At 42.1% G+C, this 21,865-nt stretch overlaps 1 protein-coding gene across 2 annotated transcripts in view; it reads left to right on the plus strand.

The window, feature by feature from the left end:
• CPQ (carboxypeptidase Q) overlaps window positions 1-21,865 on the plus strand; it is a 492,137-nt gene that overhangs the window by 20,297 nt on the left and 449,975 nt on the right. The window contains exon 1 of one of the 2 annotated variants that reach the window (XM_044293688.1): window positions 4,424-4,484. The exons of the other annotated variant lie outside the window; for it this stretch is intronic. Coding sequence (XP_044149623.1) covers window positions 4,461-4,484 — 24 coding nt within the window. The 5' untranslated portion in view covers window positions 4,424-4,460. Of the gene's footprint in view, window positions 1-4,423; window positions 4,485-21,865 lie in introns of those variants that run through there. 2 annotated transcript variants of the gene reach the window in all.

A 21,865-nucleotide genomic window follows, 5' to 3' on the forward strand; every position in this document is an offset into this window, starting at 1 on the left:
TCCCTGGGGCTACTGCTAGAAGAGATAGAAGACGTATTATTAATATTGTTAAGCAAGCAAAGCAGGAAGGGGACGTGGATGTTCTTGTCCATCTAGGGACAAATGACCTGGCTTGCAATGAAGTGTCAGAGGTGAAAAAATCTTTTATCACACTTGGTAATGACGTACAGGATTTTGCATCCACCATTTCATTTTCTGAAGTTCTGCCTGTGCATAATGTTCAGAATGATAGGCAGAGGCGCATAAAGGAGTTCAACACATGGCTTGGTAAATGGTGTCAAGAGCAAGGATTTGGCTTTGTTTCTCATAATAGCTCTACTTGGAATAGAAAGGAACTGTACAAAAAAGATGGTTTGCATCTTTCTCTCAAAGGAACAAATGTACTTAGTGAACAACTCCAAGAATTTGCGATAGAGTATTTAAACTAGGAAGGGGGGGCAAAAGAGTGAAAATAAAAGAGTCCAATTGCCCCCCGAAACAATGCCAGAACAGGTCAGAAGCACAGAGGGTAAGAAATAAGCTCCGAGTCCTCTCTACAAATGCTCGCAGTTTAGGTAAAAAAATCAATGAACTTGGGTCAATAATGGCATCTGAGAATGTAGATTTAGTGGCTGTTACGGAGACATGGTTTAATGAAAGAAATGACTGGGACATAACCATACCAGGGTACTCTTTATACAGAAGAGACAGAGAAGGCAAGAAAGGAGGAGGAGTGGCCCTGTATGTGAAAGATAGCATTAAATCTAACCTAATACAAGTTGGTGAGGCCAACATAGAGTCAGTTTGGGTTACGTTGCAGTTTGCTAATCATGCAGTAACTCGTGTAGGTGTGATATATAGACCACCTGATCAAGTTAAAGAACTAGATGATCTACTAGTTGAAGAAATAGCTAAAATGACAATGAAAGGAGAAGTTATCATTATGGGAGATTTCAATCTTCCAGATATAAACTGGAAAACCAAAATAGCAAGTTCTACCAGGAGTACAGATATTCTAAATTCCCTACTGGGGTTATCCCTACAACAAATGGTTGAGGAGCCAACCCGGAGGGAGGCCATTTTGGATTTGATATTCACAAATGGGGATTCGGTATATGATGTCATTGTCGGCGAAACCTTGGGATCTAGTGATCACCAGTCAGTGTGGTTTAATATAAGAACTGTGAAAGAGTCCCACCACACAAAAACAAAAGTTTTAGATTTTAGAAAAACAGACTTTTCAAAAATGAAATTAGTCATAAATGAGTCCTTATCAGACTGGAACGGATTACATGGAGTCCAGGAGAAATGGGACTACTTAAAAGGTGCATTATTGAAGGCAACAGAAAATTGCATTAGACTTGTCAGTAAAAGCAAAAAAAGGAAGAGACCACTGTGGTACTCAGCAGAAGTGGCCCAAATCATTAAAAATAAAAAGCTAGCATTTTGTAATTATAAAAAAACCCAGAGCAATGAAGATAAGGAACTCTACAAGATTAGGCAGAAAGAGGCCAAGCAAGTTATAAGAACTTCTAAAGCTCAGGCAGAAGAAAAACTAGCTCAGTCTATGAAAAAAGGGGATAAGACATTCTTCAGATATATAAATGAAAAAAGGAAATTAAAACAAGGAATAACTAAATTAAAAATAAAGGACGGAAGGTATGTAGAAGAGAATAAAGGGCTAGCCGACTGCCTTAATGAATACTTCTGTTCAGTTTTTACAAAAGAAAAAGGAGAAGGACCTCCACTAGAAAGGATGACTATTAAATCGTTTGATGCATGTGTCTTTACAGAGGAAGATGTTCTAAGTTTGCTGTCTAAAGTGAAGACAAATAAGTCACAGGGGCCTGATGAGATACACCCAAAATTATTAAAAGAGCTTAGTGGTGAGCTGGCAAAACCGTTAACAGATTTATTTAACCAATCATTAGTAACAGGAGTCGTCCCGGAAGATTGGAAATTGGCAAATGTCGTGCCCATTCACAAGAAAGGTAGTAAGGAGGAATCGAGCAACTATAGACCAGTGAGTCTGACATCAATAGTAGGCAAATTAATGGAAACCCTATTAAAGGATAGGATTGTGGAACATCTAAAATCCCATGGATTGCAAGATGAAAAACAGCATGGGTTTACTTCAGGGAGATCATGTCAAACAAATCTTATAGATTTTTTTGACTGGGTGACTAAAATAATAGACGGTGGAGGTGCAGTAGACATCGCATATCTAGATTTTAGTAAGGCTTTTGACACTGTCCCACATAGAAGACTTATCAATAAACTGCAGTCATTGAGCATGGACTCCCATATTGTTGAGTGGATTAGGCAGTGGCTGAGTGACAGACAACAGAGGGTTGTAGTCAATGGAGAACATTCAAAACAAGGTCATGTTACCAGTGGGATTCCACAGGGATCTGTACTGGGACCAATTTTGTTTAATATCTTCATAAGTGATATTGCAAAAGGCCTCGATGGTAAGGTTTGTCTTTTTGCTGATGACACAAAGATATGTAACAGGGTTGATGTTCCTGGAGGGAAACGCCAAATGGAAAAGGATTTAGGAAAACTAGAAGAATGGTCAGAACTCTGGCAACTGAAATTTAATGTGGAAAAAGGGAAAGATAATGCACCTGGGGCGTAAAAACCCAAGGGCAGAATATAGAATATTTGACACAGTCCTGACCTCAGTATCTGAGGAAAGGGATTTAGGAGTAATTATTTCAGAAGACTTAAAGGTGGGAAGACAATGTAATAAAGCAGCACGAAATGCCAGCAGAATGCTTGGATGTATAGGAAGAGGTATAAGCAGTAGAAAGAGTGAAGTGCTTATGCCGCTGTACAGATCACTGGTGAGACCTCACTTGGAGTATTGTGCGCAGTACTGGAGGCCATATCTCCAGAAGGATATAGATACTCTAGAGAGAGTTCAGAGAAGAGCTACTAAACTGGTCCATGGATTGCAGGATAAAACTTACCAGGAAAGGTTAAAAGACCTTAATATGTATAGCTTGGAAGAAAGAAGAGACCGAGGGGATATGATAGAAACTTTTAAATACATAAAGGGAATCAACTCGGTAAAGGAGGAGAGCATATTTAAAAGAAGAAAGACTACCACAAGAGGACACAGTTTTAAATTAGAGGGGCAAAGGTTTAAAAGTAATATCAGGAAGTATTACTTTACTGAGAGAGTAGTGGATGCATGGAATAGCCTTCCTGCAGAAGTGGTAGTGGCAAATACAGTGAAGGAGTTTAAGCATGCATGGGATAGGCATAAGGCTATCCTTCATATAAGATAGGGCCAGGGACTATTCATAGGATTCAGATATATTGGGCAGACTAGATGGGCCAAATGGTTCTTATCTGCCGACACATTCTATGTTTCTATGTTTCAGCGTTACTGCCAGACACTTCTGGTGATGGCTTATCTCCTAGGACAGGGGTAGGCAACCTCTGGCTCTCCAGCTGTTGTGAAACTACAACTCCCAGTATGCATACTTGCTCTGCTCTTCTAAGAACTCTCATAGAAATGAATGGAGCATGCTGGGAATTGTAGTTTCACAACAGCTGAAGAGCCGCAGGTTGCTGATCCCTGGAGAACAAAAGGATTGCTGAAAATATTCATTTCGCCTGATCCTTGTATCCCTCGACATCATCTGTCAGGGGAGAGACATGCTCCAAACCAATAAAAAAATAAAGATCATTGGCAATGCCATGTCCCAAAACACCCGTACTATTAAAATATAAACGTATTTATCCCATACAGTGAACACCGAAACAGAAAAAAAAAAAAAAGCCCAATTTGCCTTTTTTTTGGGTCGCTTCATGTCCCAACCAAATAAAAAGTGATCATAATTCATACACATTCCAAAATGGTATCATTTAAAAAAATAAAATAAAATCTTCCTGCAAAAAATGAGCCCCACAGAGCTCCGTAAACTATATAAAAATTTAGGTTTAGTATTGAAACACAAGAAAAACTGTACACATATTATATTGCTATAATCATACTGACCCAGAAAATGAAGGTTGGTGTCAGTTTTATTGAAAAGGGAAAGCTGTAAAAATGTAATCCATAAAACTATGGTGGAATCATATAATTTTTTCCAATTCCACCCCATTTGAAATTTCTTTCCAGCGTCCCACTACACTGCATACAATATTAAACTGTGACACAAAAAATAAACCCTCATATGTGAACAGAAAACAAAAAAAAAGTTATGACTCCAGGAAGGCAGGGAGCGAAAAACAAAAACCGAAAATGGCCTGGGGCTGAAACGGTTAAACAGACCCTTTGTTATAGACTCATACATCCCGTTTTAGATTAGTTTCATATATTGCGCCAGAATGATTTCTTCATACTGATGAAATTTTATTACAAAGAAAGTATTTTTACTTGTAGCCTTTGTACGACTATTGGCCAGAATTCTCATATTGGGCAATGCACGGACTGGAATTGATACAGGAAAACGTAGGAAGAATTGTATATGAGGAGAATCACTCCCATTGTTGTAAGTACATTGACGTGTAGGCTTGTTCATGGTTAGGATTACAAAAGCAAAATGGACTGAAACACCGCTTTTTATACCTTTTGACCTGCCATACATGGTTGATGCCGGATTTACTATTCGTACCACCACACTTTTTCCCCTTTATGAAAAAAAAAGACAGAGACTTAAAGGGGTTGTTCACCCGGGGACCTTTTCTACAGACTCATCAGTGCGGCCAGACTCACAGCGGTAATCATACTTACCTGATCCCCGCTACTGGGTTCCTCCTCCATTGCTGCCCCACCGCCTCTGCAGGTTTCAGATCTCCCTGCGTCAACCTTTGGTAACCCATGTGTCAATTGACCCAGTGACATGTCAAGCCAGATGCTGTGACGTGGGGAGTCCCGGGACCTGTAGAGCCAGTGGGGCAGGGATGGAGCTGGAACCCAGTGTTGGGGATCATGTGATTATGATTGCCACCGCAGGTCCAGAAACACTGGGTGGTGGTCTGTAGAAAAGGTCCCCAGGGGTGAACAACCCCATTAAAGGGGTTATGCCAAGGCTGATGTAAAAATTAAAATCAGACATCATATAGTACATGACCATCTCTTTGTAACAAAGCTACAGTCAGCCCTGTACCTCACATATTACCAGCATATGTGCTGTGATAATATCTTCATACAGTGGTGAGCATTATATGTACCTATATAGTAGTACCTAAATAGACCCATACAGTGCACACACAAGACGATAAATTATCTACATAACAGCCACAATTATATGTATGTACAGTCGTGGCCAAAAGTGCTGAGAATTACATAAATATTGGAAATTGGAAAAGTTGCTGCTTAAGTTTTTATAATAGCAGTTTGGATATACTCCAGAATGTTATGAAGAGTGATCAGATGAATTGCATAGTCCATCTTTGCCATGAAAATTAACTTTATCCCCAAAAAAAAGTTTCCACTGCATTTCATTGCTGTCATTAAAGGACCTGCTGAGGTCATTTCAGTAATCGTCTTGTTAACTCAGGTGAGAATGTTGACGAGCACAAGGCTGGAGATCATTATGTCAGGCTGATTGGGTTAAAATGGCAAACTTGACCTGTTAAAAGGAGGGTGATGCTTGAAATCATTGTTCTTCCATTGTTAACCATGGTAACCTGCAAAGAAACGCGTGCAGCCATCATTGCGTTGCATAAAAATGGCTTCACAGGCAAGGATATTGTGGCTACTAAGATTGTACCTCAATCAACAATTTATAGGATCATCAAGAACTTCAAGGAAAGAGGTTCAATTCTTAAGAAGGCTTCAGGGCGTCCAAGAAAGTCCAGCAAGCGCCAGGATTGTCTCCTAAAGAGGATTCAGCTGCGGGATCGGAGTGCCACCAGTGCAGAGCTTGCTCAGGAATGGCAGCAGGCAGGTGTGAGCGCATCTGCACGCACAGTGAGGCGAAGACTTTTGGAAGATGGCCTGGTGTCAAGAAGGGCAGCAAAGAAGCCACTTCTCTCCAAAAAAAACCATCAGGGACAAATTGATCTTCTGCACAAAATATGGTGAATGGACTGCTGAGGACTGGGGCAAAGTCATATTCTCTGATGAAGCCTCTTTCCGATTGTTTGGGGCATCACGAAAAAGGCTTGTCTGGAGAAGAAAAGGTGAGCGCTACCATCAGTCCTGTGTCATGCCAACAGTAAAGCATCCTGAGACCATTCATGTGTGGGGTTGCTTCTCATCCAAGGGAGTGGGCTCACTCTCACAATTTTGCCCAAAAACACAGCCATGAATAAAGAATGGTACCCAAACACCCTCTATCAGCAACTTCTTCCAAAAATCCAACAACAGTTTGGTGAAGAACAATGCATTTTCCAGCACGATGGAGCACCGTGCCATAAGGCAAAGGTGATAACTAAGTGGCTCGGGGACCAAAAAGTTGACATTTTGGGTCCATGGCCTGGAAACTTCCCAGATCTTAATCCCATTGGGAACTTGTGGTCAATCCTCAAGAGGCGGGTGGACAAACAAAAACCCACTAATTCTGACAAACTCCAAGAAGTGATTATGAAAGAATGGGTTGCTATCAGTCAGGAATTGGCCCAGAAGTTGATTGAGAGCATGCCCAGTCGAATTGCAGAGGTCCTGAAAAAAGAAGGGCCAACACTGCAAATACTGACTCTTTGCATAAATGTCATGTAATTGTCGATAAAAGCCTTTGAAACGTATGAAGTGCGTGTAATTATATTTCACTACATCACAGAAACAACTGAAACAAAGATCTAAAAGCAGTTTAGCAGCAAACTTTGTGAAAACTAATATTTGTGTCATTCTCAAAACTTTTGGCCAGGACTGTACTATGTATCTGTACAATCAGTAGTGCCCACATAATAGAGCCTCTCGTAGTTATAGGCACAGTGCTCCTGCAATTGCCCCACCCAAAGTGGCCCCATAATTATTCCAGCAAAAGTTCCCCTGTCAGTGCTACAACATAGGGCCGTTTTGTATACATTCCCTTGGTGTCAAGTGTAAAGTGAAGCCGTCACATTGACGCTGCAGTCTGACCTGTGTGCAGAATGTTATATAGAGACTATTAATGTATCATTTAAAAAGAAAATCTGGATAATTTAATTGTAGGAATCACTGAAGACCACTACTTTAAAACATAACCTTTAATATCTAGTTTAATACTAATGACCAAAATATATATAATAGTGATATTCAAAAATAAAGCAAAAACTGTCAATATATTCCGTTATCATATGGTTGTAGGTGGGTCTAATGAACCAACAATATGCATAGAGTGTGGGGCGATATCCCTATTTGTGTCCCTATATTTAAGGCCCTGCTTACCAACGGAATAGCCGCCCTGATTGGGGGCGATCTCGTGTCTCCTGGTGACCCTAGGGTGTCCTTGACAATGGGATAAATTCCAACATAATAAGTTGGTGGCCTGGATATCTGTATTCCTACACTAATATAAGTTACCGGAAAAAATAAATAAACAATATTAGTGCCCCAATAAGTGTAACGAGATTATATAAAGAGAAAACAAAAGTATAGAGAAGTACATACCAATCATGGAATTACAAGGTGTCCTTTAACCGCGTTTCGGCCGATTGATTTGGGGCTCATCAGGGGACAAAAGAAATCATATACCAGAAAAAAAAAGCCTATCACCTTCACCTCAAAATATGACAAAAACATAAAAAGAGTCAATAATTGCAGATACAAGGAGCACAATAATAATTGTCAAAATGATATCAATTGCGGACAGGCAAGTGTCTAAAATATTAACCCAAGTCCCGTTTGTAACCTGAACTAGGGTAACAGTTAGTATAATAGAAGTGCCCCATATGTCATAAGTCACATCCTGTGCCTGTTTCTCATTTAGGATATACAATACAATTAATTAAATACAGATGACCTATACCTCATAAATCACCTCCCCTTAAAGCATGTGCAAGCAGATCGATTAAATGGATCATGATAGTGTATAATGAAAATCACTGATGCCGAGAAGATGTGGGGTTGAAACCTGGTGCACAATGCAGCCGGGTTTTCACTATACTTGCGTGCCCATCGCTAGATATGTCTAGGCACAGGTTTGTCCAGTCTGTTGCGGATGTCTCCAATGTGTTCCAAAATTATTTTCTTAAACGCCTGACACGTTTAGCCCACATATTTTAAGCCGCAGTCGCATTAAGCCAAGTAAATTGCTCCAGTGGTGTTGCAGTTTGCGAAGCTGCGGGCATAGTAGGTTTTGTTTTCAAGACTATTAGTAAATGTCTTGCCTGTGGATATGAATGTACACGCCTTATATTTGCCACATTTAAATGTTCCTACTTTTCTATTAGATAGCCACGTGTTCATTTAGGAGGTTTTCAGATGACTATAAACTAAAGTATCTCCTATGCTCCGTCCACGTCTGTAAGTGATGGCCGGACTATCAGGTAACATTCCTGCCAAATCTGGGTCTGTCTTGATTAAAGACTAATAGCGATCTAATATTTCCCGGACCTGGTGAGACTTGGTGTCATATGTGCCAATTATCCTAATTGTTTCGCGTGTACTTTCTTTCAACTGCGGTTGGAGTAAAGCGGAACGATCTTTGGAACTGGCCCAGCTCCATGCTTCATATAGGCATGGATTTGGATAACCTCTTTTTTTGTTTAAAGTGGCTAAATAACTTAGATGCTTCTTAGGATGGAAGCTTTCCCATCTTAAGAGGCTATTTGTCGATGTTTCTTTCCGAAATAGAGTGGTTTTGATATAGTTGTTATCATCTATATATATATCATGATATAGTTGTTATCATGTTATCATTCTAGGCGTGTATCTAGAAAAGTAATGGAGTCGCAATGGATTTCAAACGTGAAAAATAGACCTATGTGATTGGAGTCCAAGATATCCATGAATTGTTTAAAGTCTGTCTCTGTTCCTGACCATAGAAGTAGCACGTCATCTATGAATCTGGACCAACGAGTAATTAATTTTGTCCATTGTGTCATAGAATCAGAGAAGACCACAGTGTCCTCCCACCAGTCCAGGAGCAGATTTCCATAAGTTGGCACACATGGACTACCCATAGCGGTGCCCCTGAGCTGGTGGTAGAAACATAGAAACATAGAATGTGTCGGCAGATAAGAACCATTTGGCCCATCTAGTCTGCCCAATATACTAAATACTATGAATAGCCCCTGGCCCTATCTTATATGAAGCATGGCCTTATGCCTATCCCATGCATGCTTAAACTCCTTCACTGTATTTGCAGCTACCACTTCTGCAGGAAGGCTATTCCATGCATCCACTACTCTCTCAGTAAAGTAATATTTCCTGATATTACTTTTAAACCTTTGCCCCTCTAATTTAAAACTGTGTCCTCTTGTGGTAGTTTTTCTTCTTTTAAATATGCTCTCCTCCTTTACCGAGTTGATTCCCTTTATGTATTTAAAAGTTTCTATCATATCCCCTCGGTCTCTTCTTTCTTCCAAGCTATACATATTAAGGTCTTTTAATCTTTCCTGGTAAGTTTTATCCTGCAATCCATGTACTAGTTTAGTAGCTCTTCTCTGAACTCTCTCTAGAGTATCTATATCCTTCTGGAGATATGGCCTCCAGTACTGCGCACAATACTCCAGGTGAGGTCTCACCAGTGATCTGTACAGCGGCATAAGCACTTCACTCTTTCTACTGCTTATACCTCTCCCTATACATCCAAGCATTCTGCTGGCATTTCGTGCTGCTCTATTACATTGTCTTCCCACCTTTAAGTCTTCTGAAATAATTACTCCTAAATCCCTTTCCTCAGATACTGAGGTCAGGACTGTGTCAAATATTCTATATTCTGCCCTTGGGTTTTACGCCCCAGGTGCATTATCTTGCACTTATCCAGATAAAATTTCAGTTGCCAGAGTTCTGACCATTCTTCTAGTTTTCCTAAATCCTTTTCCATTTGGCGTTTCCCTCCAGGAACATCAACCCTGTTACATATCTTTGTGTCATCAGCAAAAAGACAAACCTTACCATCGAGGCCTTTTGAAATATCACTTATGAAGATATTAAACAAAATTGGTCCCAGTACAGATCCCTGTGGAACCCCACTGGTAACATGACCTTGTTTTGAATGTTTTCCATTGACTACAACCCTCTGTTGTCTGTCACTCAGCCACTGCCTAATCCACTCAACAATATGGGAGTCCATGCTCAATGACTGCAGTTTATTGATAAGTCTTCTGTGTGGGACAGTGTCAAAAGCCTTACTAAAATCTAGATATGCGATGTCTACTGCACCTCCACCGTCTATTATTTTAGTCACCCAGTCAAAAAAATCGATAAGATTAGTTTGACATGATCTCCCTGAAGTAAACCCATGTTGTTTTTCATCTTGCAATCCATGGGATTTTAGATGTTCCACAATCCTATCCTTTAATAGGGTTTCCATTAATTTGCCTACTATTGATGTCAGACTCACTGGTCTATAGTTGCCCGATTCCTCCCTACTACCTTTCTTGTGAATGGGCACGACATTTGCCAATTTCCAATCTTCCGGGACGACTCCTGTTACTAATGATTGGTTAAAAAAATCTGTTAACGGTTTTGCCAGCTCACCACTAAGCTCTTTTAATAATTTTGGGTGTATCTCATCAGGCCCCTGTGACTTATTTGTCTTCACTTTAGGCTACTTTCACACTAGCGTTCGTCGGTCCGCTCGTGAGCTCCGTTTGAAGGGGCTCACGAGCGGACCCGAACGCAGCCGTCCAGCCCTGATGCAGTCTGAATGGAGCGGATCCGCTCAGACTGCATCAGTCTGGCGGCGTTCAGCCTCCGCTCCGCTCGCCTCCGCACGGACAGGCGGACAGCTGAACGCTGCTTGCAGGCGTGCGGATCCGTCCAGGCTTACAATGTAAGTCAATGGGGACGGATCCGTTTGAAGATGCCACAATATGGCTCAATCTTCAGGCGGATCCGTCCCCCATTGACTTTACATTGAAAGTCTGGACGGATCCGTACGAGGCTATTTTCACACTTAGCTGTTATATGCTAAAATAATGCAGACGGATCCGTTCTGAACGGAGCCTCCGTCTGCATTATTATGATCGGATCCGTTCAGAACGGATCCGATCGAACGCTAGTGTGAAAGTTGCCTTAGACAGCAAACTTAGAACATCTTCCTCTGTAAAGACACATGCATCAAACGATTTATTAGTCATCCTTTCTAGTGGAGGTCCTTCTCCTTTTTCTTTTGTAAAAACTGAACAGAAGTATTCATTAAGGCAGTCGGCTAGCCCTTTATTCTCTTCTACATACCTCCCGTCCTTTGTTTTTAATTTAGTTATTCCTTGTTTTAATTTCCTTTTTTCATTTATATATCTGAAGAATGTCTTATCCCCTTTTTTCATAGACTGAGCTAGTTTTTCTAGTAGAAGCAGTTCTCAAAAACAAAGTAGTTATGTGTAAGGACAAAGTTGAGTAGTTGCAAAACAAATACATTGTGTTGATAAAGATCCTTTGACCTAGAGTCTAGGAAGTATTTTACTGCTGCTAGACCCTTATTATGAGGAATTGAAGTATAGAGTGCCTCAACATCGATGGAAGGAAACCAACTATCCGGTTCTATAGTGATCCCTTCTAGTCGCTTTAGGAGGTCAGTTGTATCCTGCAAATATGAGGGTAACGCTACCACAAAGGGGCGGAGTATCTGATCGATGTATGTACCTGCATGGTGGGTAAGACGGTCAATCCCTGAGACAATAGGTCGTCCCTTTAAGGGACTGATCCCTTTGTGGACTTTAGGAAGCCCATAGAATGTCGCTGTCTTAGGGGATGCAGGTAACAGATATTCAAAGTCTTTGCGGTCTATACATTTATCTACCAGAGCCTGACGTAATATCTGAGATAATTCAGATGAATATTTGATAGTGGGGTCTATTTTCAATCGTTTGTATTTCATTCTATCTGACAGCAAGATAGGCACATCTCCCTGTATTGTTGGAGAGAGAGGATAACAATATTTCCTCCCTTGTCTGACGATTTTACTATTATATTCCTATTTTTACTCAGCTGTTGTAGTGCCTTCATTTCTGCTCGAGTATAGTTTTTGTTTAGACAGGTAGGTGTTATTTTCTCCAAATCCTGCGTTACTGATTTAAAAAATAAATCAATATTTGCTTCATATAATGTTTTTGGTGGCATTGTTGTGCTCTTATTCCTAAGAGTGGTGAATGGGCCCTGTCCAGTGGGACGTTCATTTTCATCCAGTAGTTATGTTAGGTTATTAAAGCCTTCTAGATCATTTACTTCTAGGCCCAATTCAGAGCATCTCTTCTTATCTGAAGTGGCAAAGATTTTTTGCCATCGTAATTTCCTCGTAAAGAGGTACAGATCTTTTATCCACTCAAAACAATTAAAACGTGTGGTTGGCACGAAGGTAAGCCCCTTTCTCAATATGGATAGCTCGTCATTAGACAAGACTATTCCTGACAGATTTATTATCAGGGAATCCTCAAAAGCTGATGTTTTTGTTTTTTGTACAGGTTGCTGTCGATCTCTCAGGGCATACGTGTTTGGTGGAAGCTCGCCTAAAAAAGTTAGGGGATTTGAAATAGAAGTTATGAAGAAGAGCCAGAGGGAACAGGTGGATTTCCCCCCTGGCCAGACTGTTCCTGTGTTTTCTCGGTCGTGACTCTGTCCACGGCTCCACTTGTATTTTGTGGTGCCCATTGTTTAGATGGATAAGACCCTATATATTGGCCACCCCTAGGGTTGGACCTTGAGCCGGGGTATCTATTCCGTCCTCTGGTACGACCCCTCCCTCTCCAATTTTTTCTTTGATTTGAATATTGTTGTCGGTAAAGGATACCTCAGAGGCTTCCGTGATCGATCCCTTTTGATTAGATGCTGTACATATATGTATATGCAGTATTATTCCTAAACTCCGTTAGTTCTTTTATGAACTGTCTATGTTTACGTTCAACTAATGCTGTTTTAAATTTCTTAATATTATTTTGCAATGCCAGTTCTTTTTTGGGAAACTCAATATGATCTTTAAACTTTAATGCTAATTCCGTTAAGGTCACTTTACATTTTTTCAGTGTGTTCAATGTTAATTTTCTCCTGGTCAAGTAGAAGTCGCATAAAACGTATCGAGCTTGCCATGGCCTCTGTCTCCCATTTGGATAGCAACTCAGGGGTACAGATGCGTGGCGCAGGTCGTATATAGATGCGTAAACCACTTGGTACGATGGAAATTTTTATATAATTATCGAGGGATTGGATCTCCCACCATGATTTAAGATACTCTTTATGTGTATTTTAAAAATTTAGGGCGTAGTTGTATTTGCAAAAGTCAATTCCTTATCCGAAAAAATCTCATAGGCTTCCAAAAGCCATCTATTCTCATCTGGTAGCGGGCTCAAAAAACCGTCCATACTAAGAATAAAGAATGCAACGATGCTATATTCTATTAACTTGAATTAATTAAACTTCACAGAACAGATGGGAAGCTTTCCCATCTTAAGAGGCTATTTGTCGATGATTCTTTCTGAAATAGAGTGGTTTTGATATAGTTGTTATCATCTCTTTCTAGGCGTGTATCTAGAAAAGTAATGGAGTCGCGATGGATTTCAAACGTGAAAAATAGACCTATGTAATTGGAGTCCAAGATATCCATGAGTTGTTTAAAGTCTGTGTCTGTTCCTGACCATAGAAGTAGCACATCATCTATGAATCTGGACCAACGAGTAATGAATTTTGTCCATTGTGTCATAGAATCAGAGAAGACCACAGTGTCCTCCCACCAGCCCAGGAGCAAATTTGCATAAGTTGGCACACATGGAACTATTGAAAAACAGGAGAGAGTAAAAATCGGAATATAATAGTAAAATCGTCAGACTAGGGAGGAAATATTGTTATCCTCTCTCTCCAACAATACAGGGAGATGTGCCTATCCTTTCTGTCAGATAGAATGAACTACAAACTATTGAAAATAGACCCCACTATCAAATATTCATCTGAGTTATCTCTGATATTACGTCAGGCTCTGGTAGATAAATGTATAGACCGCAAAGACTTTGAATATCTGTTACCTGCATCCCCTAAGACAGCGACATTCTATGGGCTTCCTAAAGTCCACAAAGGGATCAGTCCCTTAAAGGGACAACCTATTGTCTCAGGGATTGACAGTCTTACCCACCATGCAGGTACATACATCGATCAGATACTCCGCCCCTTTGTGGTAGGATTACCCTCATATTTGCAGGATACAACTGACCTCCTAAAGCGACTAGAAGGTATCACTATAGAACCGGATAGTTGGTTTGCTTCCATCGATGTTGAGGCACTCTATACTTCAATTCCTCATAATAAGGGTCTAGCAGCAGTTAAATACTTCCTAGACTCTAGGTCAAAGGATCTTTATCAACACAATCTATTTGTTTTGCAACTACTCAACTTTGTCCTTACACATAACTACTTTATTTTTGAGAACTGCTTCTACCACCAGCTCAGGGGCACCACTATGGGTAGTCCATGTGTTCCAACTTATGGAAATCTGCTCCTGGACTGGTGGGAGGACACTGTGGTCTTCTCTGAATTCTATGACACAATGGACTAAATTCATAACTCGTTGGTCCAGATTCATAGATGATGTGCTACTTCTATGGTCAAGAACAGAGACAGACTTTAAAAAATTCATGGATATCTTGGACTCCAATCACAAGTCTATTTTTCACGTTTGAAATCCATCGCAACTCCATTACTTTTCTAGATACACGGGTGACCCGATAACCCGGAACAGGATGGTGATCGGTGGTGTGATAATACACCACCAATCACCATCCTGCGATCCTGAGAGGTGATGGTGACACCACCTCTCAGGATTGCTTCTGATTGGCTGCAGGGCGGGTGGGAGGTTCAAGTTATTGCAGCTCTCCTCCTCCTTTCTGTGTCCGAGAGCGAGGAGAGAGGAGCCTGCAATCGGATCTCCTGATCCAGAACCCCCATCTGTGCCCAGCACCCCCTTCTGACCCTCCACAGTGCCATCTGGCACTAAAAGGTATTTAGGGAAAGGTTAGACAGGGATATTCAGGGAAAGTTTAGTGGAAAAAAAAAATGTTTTAACTGTTGCATCACCCTAATCGGGTGTCTGGGGACCACAGCACACCTGTGTGACCCTAGACCCCCCAGGGGTGCTGCAGCTTGCCCCCCTGACCCCCCCCCCCACACACACACATTTTTTGGGGCGCACGCATAAAAAAAATAAAAATCTGCGTACACCGACTGTGGCCGGCACTCTAATCGTCCGGCCACTGTTAACGGCTGATCAGCGAGTTCGAATTTTAATTTTTTATTTATTTACCATTTTTTTTGCTTTTTTTAATTTTTTAATTTTATTTTTCCCCTGTTAGTTTTAGGGATAAGTATGCGAACACCCGTGCCCCCACATACACTCACACTAAATAAAGATTTCTGCGCACACACACACGCGCACACACTCCCCTATGGCCCGCCGGATGTTCTCGGCCGAGGAGGCATACGCCCAGCTTGCCTCCGACTCCGAGAGCCCCAGTTAGGACGAGGATGACCCCACTTTCCTTTTGTCATCCGCGTCCTCATCATCTAGCGATGATGATGAGTCCCCAAGGCGGCGGAGACGCCGCCAGGCGGAGCAAGGGGACCGCCATGCTAGGGACCCTGTGGCCCACACTAGTACAAAAAGCTCTGGGGCTCGTACTAGTTTTCCGGCCCACCAGTTAAGTCCACCTGAGCCCCCTACCGGTGAACTTGCCTTTTGAGCCTGCGATTCCTGATTTTGTTGGCCAAGCAGGAATCCAGATTCCCACAGTGGGCTTCACTGAATGACTATTTTAGTCTTTTTTCAGTGACCACTTTGTGAATCTGATGGTGGAGCAAACGAACGTGTTCGCCCAACAGTTCATTGCTCAACACCCGGGCTCCTTTTTGGCTAGGGCCGGTGGCTGGACTCCGGTCAGTGTAGTCGAGAGGACGTGTTGGGGCCTCGTGCTGAACATGGGCCTAGTCAAAAAACCCAGTGTCAGGCATTACTGGAGTGGGGACGTCCTCTACCAGACCCCACTTTACAGTATGGCCATGGCACGTACCCGGTTTGAGGCCATCCGGAAATGCCTGCATTATGCAGATAATGCAGAATGTCCCCCCCCCCAAGGTGATCCTGCCTATGAACGCCTGTTCAAAATCAGGCCCAGTTATCGATCACTTTGGGGCCACATTTTTGGAGGCCTATGTACCTGGAAGGGAGGTCGCAGTTAATAAGTCTCTCATTGCTTTCAAGGGGAGACTCATTTTCCGCCAGCATGTTCCCTCTAAGCGGGCGAGGTATGGCGTGAAGCTGTACAAACTTTGTGAGAGTACCTCAGGGTACACTTACAAGTTTCATGTGTACGAGGGGCGAGATTCCCGTATTGAACCCCCAGAATGTCCCCCCACTCTGGGTGTTAGCGGGAAACTTGTGTGGGACCTTATGCACCCATTGCTAGATAAAGGTTACCACCTGTACGTGGATAACTTTTATACTAGTATCCCCTTGTTTCAGTCCCTCGCCGCCAGATCCACGTCCGCTTGTGGAACCGTGCGGAAAAATCAATGCTGCCTCCCTACCCACCCCCTCCAGGTACCTATCCCCAGGGGTGAGACCCATGCCCTTCCCAGTGGAAACCTGTTGCTGGTCAGATATAAGGACAAGAGGGATGTCCTTGTACTATCCACAATTCACGGTAACGGCATCACCCCTGTCCCTGTGCGAGGTCTCGCGGCAACGGTCCTCAAGCCCGATTGTATCGTGGAGTATGAGTTCCGCGGCCCCGTTAAAAAAAATATAACATGTCCTATGTTGCTGGCGCCTCTTCCGTTCCGCAAATTGCGGAAGGCAACACGGGCGGCTTCTGTTTTTTGCGGATCCGCAGTTTGCGGACCTAAAAAAAACGGCACGGCCGTGTGCATGAGCCCAAATGGAGATGAAATTTCAGAATTTCTATTTTTGGTAACCTTGCCTCACAAAAATTTTATATAGATCAGCCAAAAATCATATGTACCCTAAAAATAGTCCCAACAAAACTGCCACCTTATTCCGTAGTTTCCAAAATGGGGTCACTTTTATGGAGTTTCTACTCTAGTGGTGCTTCAAATGGGACATGGTGTAAATAAACCAGTCCAGCAAAATCTGCCTTCCACATATGGGGTGTTTTTGCAAACTACAGAATCGGGGCAATAAATATTGAGTTTTGTTTGGTTGTTAACCCTTGCTTTGTTACTGGAAATAATGGCTAAAAATTAAAAATTTGCCAAACAATAGAAATTCTTAAATTTCATCTCCATTTGCCAATAACGCTTATGGAACACCTAAAGGGTTAACAAAGTTTGTAAAATTAGTTTTGAATACCTTGACGGGTGTAGTTTCTTAGATGAGGTCACTTTTATGGAGTTTCTACTCCATTTTACCAGTGTCATGAGGTACAATATGTGACGAAAAAACAATCTCAGAATGGCCTGGGTAAGTCAAAGCGTTTTAAAGTTATTCACACATAAAGTGACACTGGTCAGATTTGCAAAAAATGGCCTGGTCCTTAAGGCTGGGTTCACACTGGCGTGTCCGGATTAGGTTACGGATGCGTCCCGGTGTATTGCGGCAAACCCGAGCGATTAGGTATGCAATTGCAGTCAGTTTTGACTGCGATTGTGTTCCGATGTTCAGTTTTTATCGCGCGGGTGCAATGTGTTTTGCACGCGCGTGATAAAAAACCGACTGTTTTTGCGCAGCAGTTTTGAGATGCCACGGAGCCTAGTATAATTCATCAGCATGGCTCTTTTTCGATTTTTCAGTGCTATTCTATTATTCATTAATCACATGTATGTGATTTTTATTGTAAGCCCGTGTTATCATCATGTTTATGTGCCATGTTTACTGTACTGTGTTCACATGGTGCATACATTAAAGGGGTTGTCCGAGTGTTTTAATACTGATGACCTATCTTCAGGATAGGTGATCAGTATTTGATCGGTGGGGGTCTGACTCCTGGCACCTCACAGATCAACCCTGTGAGTGCCCCAGACTCTTCCTAGGCCATGTGAGGTCATATTCATCATTACATGGCCTGGGAGTGAGCTGCAATACCCAGCAGAGCCACTATTCAGTGGACCACGCTGTGCTTGGAGACACTAGACACTAGAGCACCACAGCCCCTTCAAAGTGCTTATCGGCGGGAGTGGTGAGCGTCCACTGATCACACACACAGCCTATCCCGAGGACAACTCCTTTATACGGATGCTTCCATCATCCTAGGGATCCATTGTAAAAAAAAAATTATAAAAAAAAAAAATTATAAAAAAAAAAAGTTTTTTGTATGCATTTTTTGCTGTAATGAGCTTAAATTTTACATCCTTTTTTTCTCCCTGACATGTAGTTTAACGTAGGACAAAAACGTGATGAGCGCCGCCCGTTATCCTTATATCTTTTTTTATATTGGGTTTACTCATCAGAATGACAACGACGATCATGAGTCTGGAAAAAGGAAGCAATTTGCCGTCATTTTGGCCATCGCTTAGAGTAAATGGAGGTCATATTTGAAATAACACAATTTCATAGCTTCAATGTCAGATTTATTACATTATATGAGGAATAATGGATAATAATTGCATTCACTCTAAGACGGCTTCAAGTGTGTGTACATAATTCCCTGATCCCCTGATCCGCCAGCAATATAACCCGCTCACTGCAGTGTCACCGCACTCTCTGGGCGCTAATGTCATTCTTCATATCCTGGGAAATCTGAACGCTAAATGGAACATTTTAGAGTTTAACATTATTAGTAGTGTTAGGCTGATTTAAAGGAACAATCTGCTGGATGTCTGAGCTAATGTCCTACCATTTATCAAAAATGCCTCGAAATTTCTGTATTAACGGTAATTTACACTGGAATAATATAGAAATAAGCAATCACCGGTGAAAATAAATCATTTATTGACCTGTTGTTTCATCTTCTGATGACCCCCTGCACTTCAGTACTTACTGATCAGTATGGCAGGAAACTTAGGTGACAACTCACATCAGAGGTGTAACTAGGCTTTCCAGCACCCGGGGCAAGGATTCAGGATATATGCCCATATTGTGCCCCCTCACTGTAGTTATGCCCACAGTGTGCCCCCTCACATTACTAGTGCCCACATTGTGCCCCCTTTACAACAGACGTGCCCACACAGTAGTTATGTCCTCCTTGTGGCCCCTTCACAGCAGTTAACCCACAATGTGCCCCCTTCACAGTAGTTATGCCCACCTTGTGGCCCCTCCACAGTTGTTATGCCCACCTTGTGGCCCCATCACAGTAGTTAACCCACATTGTGCTCCCTCCACATGGAGTGTCCTCCCTGTGGCCCATGCCCACCTTTGTGCCCCTTCACAGTAGTTATGCCAACCTTTGTGACTCTTCAAATAAATTATATCCACCATTGTGCACCTTCACAGTAGTTATGCCCAAGTTTGTGCTCCTTCACTGTAGTTATATCTTCCTTCTTCCACCCTTTTGCCCCAGTGTCCTCTCCAGCTCCATAAAAACAAAAATAAAACACAAATACTTCCCTATTTCCCTGCTGATCGGCACATCCTGCGTTCCCACCCACAGCAGCACGACGTACTCACATACACACATTGTGCTGCTGGCTGCACAGGAGGCTGATTCCTGCCTGCACCGCTCCTCTCATAGCCAGTAGCGCAATGTGTGGACTGCTGGGGAGCGCTGGAGATCGGCTGAAGCAGGGAGCAGACAGCGGGTCTGAGTCACATGGTAGATGTCATGATAGCTATAGAAGTTGTTACCCAGTGTTAAATTCTGCAACTTTAAAATGGTTGTACGGTATTAGAAAAAAATGGCTGCTTTCCTCCAAAGGTATGGTTTGTGGTATTAAAATGCAGCGTGAATCAAGGTCTAGTGCTGTTTTTGGACATGCCTTTTTTACCAGGCACCAGGTAAGTTTGATCACCACTGTGGGCCCAGCCACTCTGAAGGAGGGGGTTTGAAAAAAGTTAGACAACACCTTTTGTGAATTTTTAGTCCTTTATGATTTTATTTCTTTGAGAGGAAATGATCTTTCAGGTAATTTGGACCAGGATGAGGGCGCTAAGTTTACGGCTGGTCTTATACTTCAGTTGGCTGAAATCTAATCTCCCAGTAACCCCCTTTCACATATGTGCAAACACACACCTTCAGCCTGTATTCTCAACAATTTGGGAGAATAAGCCCCTTCCAGATACCTCTGGCAGCAGTGTATTTATTGGTCATGTTGAAATCCAACATGCCCAACCCTTCTTTTCCCAGGCACCTGCCAACTGAGAAATCAGGCCACCCCCATACATTGTAGATGGTTGGCCAGTTCTGCATGTAATGTATGGCCTCCTTAGTCTATATGTTCTACCAGTTGTAGGGATTCAGCAGGAATTGTATTGGAGGGAGTGTATATCTCGCCCGGAAAGTTAAGCTGGGCGAGATATTAAAAGCCGGATAATGTTGTTTTGTTCAGGAGCCTAGTTTCTGAACTGTTGGGAAATGGTAAAATCAGGGCCAGCTTGGTTGGTGAATAGGTGGTGGTGGGATTCACCACTCCCACTCCATTACAGAGAGTGGCAAAGACTCAGCCCGTTCAGCCTAGAAAAGAGTCCCTCCTTACTGGTACATAAAAGTCTGAGGGAACCAGCAGTCTACAGGTGGGTAACAGAGCCGAGTGTTACCATACCCTGGGAGCGTGAGGCAGAGGCCTCAGTCATTATACCAGCCGAGCCAGGTGAATGCGTTTTGGTGTTATTTCTGTTTAGCCGAACCAGGCAAATGTGTTTTTGGTTTTATTTCTGTTGTCTTGCTGAATCCCTGTGGAGCTAAAATAAATAAATATGTTACTGCATTGGGACTGTTGCATCTGTGTCACCACCACACTGCCCAACCTCGCTTCAGAACATTACACAGTCCTGCATGTAATGTATGGCCTCCTTAGTCTATATGTTCTACTAGTCCTGTATGTAATGTATGGCCTCCTTAGTCTATATGTTCTACCAGTCCTGTATGTAATGTATGGCCTCCTTATATGTTCTTCCAGTCCTGCATGTAATGTATGGCCTCCTTAGTCTATATGTTCTACCAGTCCTGCATGTAATGTATGGCCTCCTTAGTCTATATGTTCTACCAGTCCTGTATGTAATGTCTGGCCTCCTTAGTCTATATGTTCTACCAGTCCTGTATGTAATGTATGACCTCCTTAGTCTATATGTTCTACCAGTCCTGTATGTAGTGTATGGCCTCCTTAGTCTATATGTTCTACCAGTCCTGCATGTAATGTATGGCCTCCTTATATGTTCTACCAGTCCTGCATGTAATGTATGGCCTCCTTAGTCTATATGTTCTACCAGTCCTGCATGTAATCTATGGCCTTCTTAGTCTATATGTTCTACCAGTCCTGCATGTAATGTATGTCCTACTTAGTCTATGTATCCTGATTTTGGTTTCTTATGTACTTGACTACAAGGCAAGACCAGATAAATGTAATATCCAACAAAGTTGTTGCCAATTTACTGATACTTTTTAAAGGAATTTGACAGTTTGGACTACCTCTTACCATATTGTAAACTCTTTTCAGGTGCCTCCTGTGATTTCAATTTTTCAATATACTCCATGATTTTCAATTCTCTGGTTGCTGTCAGTCATTGGTGTACATAAAAAATATGGCACACCATGGCCAAAGTCAGATTAGGCCCCACCCTAAAAAATAGAAGATAAGACAAATGAGAGCAGATGTGTTTATAGCATTTAAAACTAGGTTGTCTCTGAATTTGAAAAAGTCTTTGAATTGTCCTCTTCTGTCAAGTACTTGCACATTCTACTCAGCCAT

This window comes from Bufo gargarizans, chromosome 5 (genome assembly GCF_014858855.1).
Source record: "Bufo gargarizans isolate SCDJY-AF-19 chromosome 5, ASM1485885v1, whole genome shotgun sequence".
In the NCBI taxonomy this organism is placed as follows: Eukaryota; Metazoa; Chordata; class Amphibia; order Anura; family Bufonidae; genus Bufo; species Bufo gargarizans.